Source organism: Geospiza fortis, unplaced genomic scaffold (genome assembly GCF_000277835.1).
Source record: "Geospiza fortis unplaced genomic scaffold, GeoFor_1.0 scaffold45, whole genome shotgun sequence".
NCBI lineage: Eukaryota > Metazoa > Chordata > Aves > Passeriformes > Thraupidae > Geospiza > Geospiza fortis.
Window position 1 is genome coordinate 6,604,435 of NW_005054327.1, and position 10,709 is coordinate 6,615,143.

At 36.0% G+C, this 10,709-nt stretch overlaps 1 protein-coding gene across 1 annotated transcript in view; it reads left to right on the top strand.

The window, feature by feature from the left end:
* Positions 1-10,709, top strand: part of KLHL1 (kelch like family member 1) — a 123,667-nt gene that overhangs the window by 69,598 nt on the left and 43,360 nt on the right. Inside the window, exon 5 of the mRNA XM_005421131.3 lies at positions 6,089-6,275. Within this exon, the coding sequence (XP_005421188.1) occupies positions 6,089-6,275 (187 nt within the window). The remainder of the gene's footprint in view (positions 1-6,088; positions 6,276-10,709) is intronic.

The window sequence follows — 10,709 nt, forward strand, 5'->3', positions numbered from 1 at the left end:
TAAAATATCTTGCTGATTTTACTTTTCTTTACTTTCTTTTACTTTATTTTTCTGAATAGTTAATAATATTACTACTGGACATTAGCTCTATTGTTCTATTCCTCACGTCTTCACTACAGCTTAACAAGATGCATCAGCAATATCCATAACTCTGCTGCACTGAGGCCTGTCTGTTTTCCCACAAACCTGAAACCCTCTAACTTTATGGATTCCTACAGACATTACTTAAATTTCTAGTGTAAGCATGTAAATTAATACCTTACATTGTCACGACAGTCATAATGATCTCATACTAAAATCTGTTCTTTTCAATCATAAATGTTAGGCAGAATATTTAGTTAATATCGAAATAGCAAAAATTAATCTGATATTTGAAGAAGCAAACCATACTTTAATTCTATTCCCCAGTAACTGTGTTTAATTTTCATAACCTCATCCCAGGCAAGACCATCAAATTGGTAAGAAAACACGCTGTAAATTTTCAACTGAAATTTTCAACTGTAATTGCTTACATCACTATTATGCCTATCCCATAAATTCAAAGGTTTTTAATGAAGGAGTTTAAATACATTAAACAATAGTCTTTATACCAAAAAAAGTGCTATGCAACTGAAGTAGCTAAGAGTTTATTCCTTATGTAAAAAAGAAGTAGCACTTCTTGGGGGACTTTTTTTTCTTTCATGTTTGCAGTCAAACATAAATAGCCTGATTTTTCTTTAAATGGGTATGTTTATATAAAAATTTAATCAGAATAGCAATTAATTAAGTTGAAATTTGCAGTTGCAATAATATTATAGGCATTTCCTTCAACTGTCTTATAGTCAGAAAATACAAAATGTCGGCAAATTTATTCCTTTCACCACATTAATCAATAGAAATGCTTGTATTCATATGGTAATATTTTGATGTAGGAATCATGACCTCTACCAGCTCTAGACAGATAAAAATTCTTCAAATTGGAGCTTTGTCCATAGAAACACAGCATTTCCTAGCATCTTGAGCAGCTTGAGCATAGTAAGACTTTGAAAGTATACTGACAACTATTTCTGTAGAAAGTTTCAAAGCAGTATTTTTATTCTTTCCAGAAACTCATATAAAACCTTTATTTGCTTTTCATTTTAATCTGTACAAAGAACAATCATGACCTTACATTTCAGAATTCAATTCTTTCCTAGCAGCAGCATTACTGTGATCATCAACAATAACCAGCTGTAACAAATCTGTACGTAGAAGAAGACTCATAAAAGGACAATGATGGCTAATCAAACTTCTCTCTTGAAAAACATTCAAAATGCAAACTTTAGGTCATTAATTCTTCAGGATTTTGTTTCATATGGTAATGTGATTCTCTGACTCAAGGTTGTCAAGTGACTTGGGATATATTTTGGATCAAGGAAGAGATTTGTGGACTTTTTAAAAATGAAATGTGCCATGAAAATCCACATTTCATTTATTCACATTTAAAGGACTTTTAACTTTTTGTTCTTCTGTTATAATTATTAATACTATTAAGATAATTCTAATCCTCTGTTCTGTGTGACATTGGCATGTAAGTTTCTAAGGGCACAGAACTCTTAGGGTTTTTCAGAGCGAAAATGCATCTAGATACTGGGATAATTTTTAAAGAACTGGAAGTTGCTTTCTGCCTGTGAAAAAATTAATATGTTTGGGTATGAAATTTAATCCTCATCAGTGTTGTACAGAATAATTATGTTTTTAAGGACTATTCAAGATTCTAAATCATTATAAACACTCATGGGCAGATACAGACCACATAATGCATAATTTCGAATGATGCTGTCCCTCTTTTGTAAATATCTATCTCTTGGATTACAGATTAACACTTTTCATGTGCTGAGTATTTACTTTTGGCATGCAGGGAGTACTTTCTCATTTTGTTCAATTTTATAGCCCTGATATCTGTCCTGGAGGAAATACCCATGGTGATTTTCATTTTAGTGGTAGGAATCCGATGGTGTTTTCATCATCTCCCCTTTTGGACAATTACTGTGTCTGAGGCACGTATCAAGGTGGAATCTGAGGTTAGCTCATCCTGACTGAGTGAATATTGTCACACCTTGCGCTTTTCACAAGATAGAAAGCTCTATCTAAATAACCAGGGGGTGTTCTCTGCCTCTTCAGAAGTATAAGGTCACTACGGAATCTTTGGTGAGGCAGCTCTTTGCTTCTTCCATTGCCTTGTAGTCTCTCCCAAGAGTGGAGTAAAGGAAAAAAGTGGTCTTTTTCTTTCCAGGTAGGTGGAAACTGTTTCCCTAGTAGTGGCTGAATTTCATCCTAAATGACGCAGGGTAGAAAGGGACCAGTTCCATCTCTCAGATGATTTTTTATGTAGAAAATGTGCAACTTGGCTTAAGGTCATTCAAATCAAGTATTCAGATCCCCACAGTCATATCTGCAAATCCCTGGGATAACAGAGAGGCTGGGGGAGATCTGTCAGGAAGCAACAAATGCAAAGCTGCTCATCAAGGAAGAAGAGCACTGAGGGTAAGAGCAAGGCAGGCAGCAATTGGTGCAGTCCTGTGGTGCACCCACGGTTGGTCACTGAACCAGTATCCAACTACTCCTTTTTTCTCATTGGACTTTTTCCTTTTGGCAGTACTTGAGTGCTTTACACTCCAGATCTCAAATTGAATGTGCTTCATTGAGTTGAAACATGCCTGCTCTCTACAGCATGGTGCTAGAAGTCATTTGGAAGTACATCTAAGAAAGGACCTCTTGGGGGTTTTACTTGACAAAAAATGAGAGACATGATGACAAAAAGTGACAAAAATTTCTCAGGATATTGCTAGTCTGAGTTCTAGCAATGGTAATGTTAACTATGCTGGCACTGATACTGTAGTCTTTTGAGAAGCTACAGCTCTGTGAATTTCCACATTACAAAGCCCAGCAATATTCAGTTAGTATTAGATACAATTCTCTCTTAATGAATTATGTCATAGACGTGGAAGAGCAAGATGAACATAATATGGTTTCCAGGGAAACATCCTTATTAACTGAATTTCCTGATCAAGTGCATCCTGATTTAATAAAAATATATTGATTGTTGTGACATAATCAGGAAAGATAACTATGGAGTAGAAAAACTTTGAAGCAGATTACTGAAATTTATACAATATGAAAGTGCTTTATGTAACTTCTGATTTCTAAATAGTAGCTTCAACGTAATATTTTTTTTTGTTATTCAAAACTTCTAGCCTTTAGGAGATTCAGAAATACAGTGTTTATCACAAGTTAGCCCATGTTAAAAATAAATTAATAGGAGGAATGATTGTTTTATAAGAGACATGAACAAATGTTTCTGTCCACTTTAAAATTTTTATTTATATTTTTACTGTTGTTTTTTTTTTCATTTTCTATTCTTTTTTTAAGGTGAATTTCTAACTTGAAAGAAAAAGAGATTCAGCTTTTATTTATGGTTGCTGAATCTCCAAAATTTGGGACAGAACGTTGTTCACAGATTATTTCTTCTTTATTTGAAACACCTGACAACTCATTTGAAAGATTCCAAAATACTTGCTTTAAGAGCCTAACCATTTCTGGGTAAAGGAGTAATGGTCTAAAAAGAAATCACCAATATTATTGTTGGACTTTGATCCTTACTGATATAATAAGCTTGCCATAAAAAACTTTGTCATCAATTTCATTAATTCCATTAAGCATTAGAAAGTCTACGTAACTTAATATTACCTCAAATTTGTGCAGAGAAAACTGGTAATCTGATTTCTTAGCTCTCTTGTGCCTGTATTCTATTTAGTTAATGTTGACAGAGTACTCTGTTTGGTTCTGTAGTCCTAAATGTGTATTAAATCATTTTGCAGTCATCCTACCTAAAATCTGGACATGATTTGTCTTCAGATCTTTGATTTTCTAGTCTACTGAGCAGAGTGCTGAACACTGTAAAGGACAAAAATCACAAAAAGAATATATGAAAAATCTTAAGATTATGAGATAAAAATTAACCTAATGTTATGAAATATGCCTATCACCCCTGTTTATAAGTATACTTTTAATATTCTTATTTAGTAATATTAACTGAATAATAACCAGAACAGGCACACACAAATACACAGAAACCTTTATCATAGAATGATAGAGTGGCTTGGGTTGTCAGGACCCTTGAAGATCATCTTGTTCCAGCCTTCCTACCAAGGTGTGCCTTCCACTAGATCAGGTAGCTCAAAGCCCCGTTCAGCTTGGCCTTGACCACCTCTGTGGGGACCCTAAGAGGCATCCCCTGAGTTAGGGGACACAAGCCACTCCCTCCCAACTCCTGCATTTTTACACCTCCAGGGGTGTGGGATCCCACAATTTCTCTGGATGACCTGTTCCAGTGCCTCACCACCTCAGAGTAAAAAAATTTCTCCTTATATCTAATTTAAGCCTACTGTCTTAATTTGAAATAATTCCCCCTAGTCATGTCACTGCATGCTTTGAAATAGTCTTGCCCCATCATTCCTGTAAATTCACTTGAGATACTGGAAGGCTGCAATTAGGTACCTCCAAAGTCTTCTCTTTTCCAGGCTGCACACTGCCAATTCTCTCAGTCTTTCCTCATACGAGAGCTGTTCTATCCCTCTAATCATCTTGGTGGCTCTCCCCTGGACTCACTCCACCAAGTCCATGTCCCTCCTGTGCTGGGACCCCAGAGCTGATGCAGCACTGCAGGTAGGGTCAGAGCAGAGCAGAGGGGCAGAGTCCCCTCCCTGTCCCAGTTGGCCACGCTGCTTTGGATGCAGCCCAGGACACGTTTGGCTCTCTGGGCTGTGAGTGCCCATGGCTGGGTCATGCCTAGCCTCTCACCCACCAGCACCCCCAAGTTCTTCTCAGCAGAGCTGGTCTTGAGCTGTTCATCTCCCATCCTGCGTTGATACTGGGGTCTGTAACATCTATCTATTGCCTTTCTTTCAACCGTCGACTCATTTCATGACTAATGCCTAAAATCAGAAGCAGACAACAGCTGTCTACATGTGCCAGCTGTTAATATTTTAGATGTCACAGAAAACGTGTTATCTGCCAAAGTCTGACAGATTGACAAAGGATATTCAAGCTTCTTCTGCAGCCATTGAAGTCCAGATGAAATAGCTGAGAGCTCTTAAATGGAATCTAGCTTCCTCTCTTTAGGCAACTGCAAAACAATTTGCATATGATTGCATATATATGTCTGTGGGAAGACATCCTTAGACTCCAGGAATGAGCTTCTTCTGCTTGCTGGCCTTTAGCTGCTTCTCTGAATATTATTTGATCTCTCAGATAGTTATTCTATGATATCTAGAAAGTTACTGCACTGTACAGATATGCTGTTATGTGCAGTTAAATCCTGCTCTAATTTGGATGTCTTAGGTTGTCTGACATACCCATATGTGTCTGGCAGATATGGCACAAAATCTGCATGAGTGTTGCACTCTTCTGGCCTGACAGTGAGATCGCAGAATCAGAGAATTTTTCAGGTGGGAGCAGGCCTCAGGAGTGCTACAGTCCAGCTCCTGCTCAGAGCTAGGTCAGTTGTGAGGTTAACCCAGATTGCATAAGTCAATGGGATCTTGAAAACTTGCATGGTAATTTACAACATCTCAAAAGCTGGTAGGTACGTGTATATAGGCAAGTGAATCAAGCACAACATTTACAGCTTGCAGCCTCCTTCTTTGGAATCACAATAGAACATCCTTTTACCTGTGTGAAGTGAGCATTGTTGGTTTTCAGGTGGGAACATTGTTTTGGTTTGAAAAGGACATTCCTGCAAAGAGATGCCTTCCGGGTTCTTTCAGTGTTGTGGTGGAAACCATTAAAAACAAGTCAACCTACAAGACAATATTTAGTTTTTTTAAAAGCCTTCAGTAAAAAATTAGTAACACTGTAGGCTTAAGGGCTGGTGAAACACTGGCCTTAAAATCCTTTAAAAATCAACTAATTTTCCCTCTGTGTTCCAAGAAAAAAATAGTCCTGCAAAACTGTGTGTTCTAGAATGAAGAAATAGACTTGTGACGTCCATTTGTATTTGTCTCTCATTGCACAGTATTGCTTTTCTAGGAAATTCTAGGATGTTTTATTCACTTATTGTCATTCACAGATATTGGCTGACCTGGAAAACCATGCACTTTTTAAGGATGACCTAGAATGTCAGAAGCTTATTCTGGAAGCCATGAAATATCATCTTTTACCAGAAAGAAGAACTCTCATGCAAAGTCCAAGGACTAAACCTAGAAAATCTACAGTTGGAACACTTTATGCTGTTGGAGGAATGGATAACAACAAAGGTATTATTGGGTATTTGTTTTTTATGATTTATAATTAATATTTTCTTTGTCAGAAAATGGTGACATAACTTTCTATTCCAAGATTAGTGGGGGGATGTCTAAATCAGTCAAGAAATATTGCCAAGTTTTTGCTACTACTGATATTTAAGGAAAAGCATGATACATTTAGAGAAAAGAAACTGAGTTTTGAGTTCATTCTTTGTTCAAAATTATTATAATTTTCAGAAAGAAATTTAACAAAAAAGCTAGAATGGTAGTAATATACCTTAGTTATAGTTTTCTAGAATTTGTTTTTCCTTTTTAAGTCCAAAACTTCTCTCAGATTTTTAACCTTTGATAAAAAGCAGCTTGATATGCAGTGTATTGGATCCTTAAGTAATTGTCTGGGATAGTAATGATGATTCATGGGTCTTCCAATGCAAAAAATTTTAAGTCTTCTAAAGAGAAAAGATAACTAGCTTCAGCTAGATTGCTAGTTTGTCAACATATAAAGGAAGATAAAATTACTCCCATTTTTCTATGAAGTAGGAAAAAGTGGAAAATTTATTAAAGCATTTTGTAGTTATTTGTTTGGAATAAGAGTTATGATGATAGATTGTGCTTTCATTTCTGATAAATTTAATCCACTGATTTCTTGAATGGAGTGAAACAAAATATTTGAACTAAAAGCTAGCAATATTACAGGTTTATATACTCAAAAAGGCTTTATAATTTTTTTTTTTGTGATATTCACTAACAATTCCACAGCATTTAAATTTTCATGTCCATATTTAGACTGAAGATGGTACCTTCAGGAACACTAGTTCTAATAAAAAATAAACTGTACTTTTAAAAAGTATAGTATAAAATTATATCTTTAGTATTTCACAATTCTTTGTCTAGGTGCTATTATTGAAGTTGTTTCACTAAATAGCTGTGACAATATTGTTTGCAAAATTCCATGGCATGTTTTTTTCCCATCAAGTTTTACGAGTGATTAGAATGTATGACATCTATGCCTGTGTGAAAATAAATAAAAGAGAAATATGACAAGCAAGTTGAGCCAGCTTCACGCTTTTGGAATGAAGCTGTGTTGGGGGAGATTTAGGTCAGATCTTAGGAAAAGATTCTTCACCCAGAGGGTGATTGGGCACTGGAAGAGCCTTCCCAGGGAAGTGGTTACATCACAAAGTCTGTCTGAGTTCAAAAAGTGTTTGGAAAATGCTCTCAGGCACATGGTGTGACTCTTGGGGATGTCCTGTGCAGGGCCAGGAGTTGGGCTGGATGGTCCTTGTGGGGCCCTTCCAACTCAGTTTATTCTGTAACTCTGTGACTGTGATTCTGCCCTTCAACCCCACTTTCTTGAGGCCCCCCATGGAGTATTGAATCTATTTCTGGGATCCCATACTGGAGCAAGTCTAGAGGAGGGTCACAAAGTTGATCAGTGCACTGGAGCACCTCTCCTGTGAAGGCAGGCTGAGAGACCTGGGACTGTTCAGCACAGAGAAAAAAACAGCTCCAGGGAGACCTTATAATAACCCACCTTCCAGTACCTAAAGGAGCCAACAAGAGAGGTAGTGAAAGTTTTTACAAGGGCATGTAGTCATAGCACAAGGGGCAATGACTTTAAACTGAGGTTGTAGGTTCAGATCAGACATTAGGAAGTAATTGGTTACTGAGGGTGGTGGTGAGACACTGGCACATGTTGTCCAGAGAAATTGTCCCATGCCTGGAAGTGTTCAAGGCCAGGCTAGATAAGGCTTTGAGCAATGTGGTCTGGTGAAAAGTATCCATATTGTGGCTCAGGGGTTGGAACTTGATGCTCTTTTGTGTTTGAAGATCCTTTCAATCCCAAACTTTTCAATGATTCTATGGCAATAAGAAATTGTTGATGAAAGAACCAATACATATATATATATATATATATATATATATATATATATTCTTAAAGTAGCTGCAGATTATTTTTGTCCTTTTAACACTTATAAACAATTGTGTAACTAAATGTTAGTCATGGATGTGCAGAGAACATTGTCTTTGGATAATAAAATACAAATTTCCTCCTACTTGCAACAAATTACAATAAACACAAGGATTCAGGTAGGAAATGACCCAACAATAAATCCAATTTGGGTGCAGCTGTATTTGTTCTCATTTACTATTAATATCTGTTTCCCAATAAAAATACAGAAATATTTAGGATGATAGCACGAGGCAAAGCACCATTACCACATCAAGACAAAGCCTATTTTACAGATTCAGGTCAGGCAGAAGCAGTTCATTTCTGTAGCAGCAGGAGAAAACACAGAGCAGCAGAGGTTCAGCCCTCTGTTGCTGCAATCTCTGACTGAAAACTAGCAGGACTTTTACACATTTACAGCAGATAAAAACTGCTTTGAGAATGGGCTGGTATGGCAGAGGAGCATCTGCATAGCAGGAGCCTGTGTTACAGCTGATGCAATATGTATTCCCAGCAATCCAGGCTCTGCAGCTGTGCTGTCTCAGCTTGCATCTGTTCAGCTCATCCCTCTTGTGATCCTGCTGTGTTCTTGACTAGCTTTTATGCCCAGTGAATCTTGTTTCCACATGTACACTCAGGAGACCTGAGTGCTCTTTGCCTGCTTTGAAGAGTCACTGGGTTCATAAAGTGAGCCTGGGCTAGGAGATGATGATATTGTATTATCTCTCCTAAAGAATTAGTAATTTGTTTTTTCCCCCACAACTTTCTTCACTGAAAGACTTATATGGATGCTTGAAATTCACAATGATGTATTTTTAGTACTTCCTGATGTTTGCTACCAAATGTGAAACAGTTGCAAATAATTGGATGAGCTAGACAAAATAGTAATTTATTAACAAGCATATAAAATAGTGGCTAAGTGCAAATATTATGAAAGCATTTGAAGGTTATATGGCTCATCACATAAAAAGTAGCCTAGCATGCTAAGTTTGTTTTGAAGTCTCTCCTATAATTATCTTCCTTTCCATAAAAATGAAGTGATAATTAAGCTCCAGCAAACAGCAACTGGAATTTTTCCTGATGTGAGAAATTAATGCAGCATAGTACTAAATGGATAGAGAGGAAAGTATCAAAGTTAGATGAATTTGTAATTTTAATTTCCTAGACAAACGAAAAGAATTTAAATATCTTTTTCCACACACCTTTGTTTATTTATTAAATTAATTTTAAAGGCACATATAAGAAACACATTTTCTCAGTATGTCTGTATTAATGGAATAAGATGCATTAATAGATTGTGGCTATGTGCTGCTGACAGTGTTCCATTCACTTTACCCATTAATATCATCACACTGACTTCTCTAATTTGGATTAGCAATATTTAATAATGTAATAGTATACAGAAGTCCACAAATAGAGGAGGATGATTGACTGAAATAAATGAGCAATTGCAAGAAGTGGACATACAGCAATTTTTAGGAATGATTAAGCTTTGACTTCCTGCAGCCATCCTGGAAACCCAAATATAGAGCAGAAGCCAAGTGGTAGAACATGATGTATATGGTCTATGTTAGATGGTGCTATGGATTATGAGCAGGAAAATATGCAGCAAGTGGAGATTGGTATCAGTAATCAAGGAGTGTTTTAAAGATGTCAGAATGCTGATTAATTTCTCCTGAGGTGTTTTAACCTGTCTCGCTCTAGGTAATAGTTAGAATAATAAGGGAAAAGGAGAAGTCTTGCAGAAAAAGAAAATAAAGGTGTTACAGTAACCATTATCCAAAACACTGGTATATATTACTTTTGGAATAGCCCTATACTAGTTCCTCAAATTCCTGGATTAGTTATTTGTTTACTGAATCCCAGTCTTTAAATAAATACAAGGGAAAAAGTAATGAAAAGTTGCATGAGCAAGAAACTCTTCCATAAAAATGTAGCAGGTCATTTTAAAAAGTGATGGAATAGTCAATTTATTGAAGCAGTGATATTATAGATGTGTTTTTCATTAATCTTATGACTAGACATAAAACCTGCTGCCAAAAGTACCCTGGTGGTAAACAGGTAATGTTCATCATTAAGCTGTATCAAGCAATAATAAAAGTTCTTTTATTGTTATATGGATACCTTTTAGAAAGATCTCTTCTATTGCCACAGATATATAAAAAATTAACCTTTTGAAACATGAAATTGAGGCCTCCAGACATTCTTCATTATACACCCATGTTGCATATTTTTCGTTTTCTTTAATGTATTTTAAATCATTGCAATAATCCCCTTTGCTTCACAATTACAGTTTATCAAATGTGGTTAATTTGATTTTGCTTTTTGTTTTGCTTCATTTTGTTTCTAGCAAGAACATTTCTCAAAACAGATTTAATTTAAACTTTATTTTAAATTTATATTTTTTCATTATCATATTGGCATATTTTTTTAAATGCTGAAAGAAATATTAAAAAAACAATTGTAAATACTGTAAAAAAGGGGAAAAATAGGGA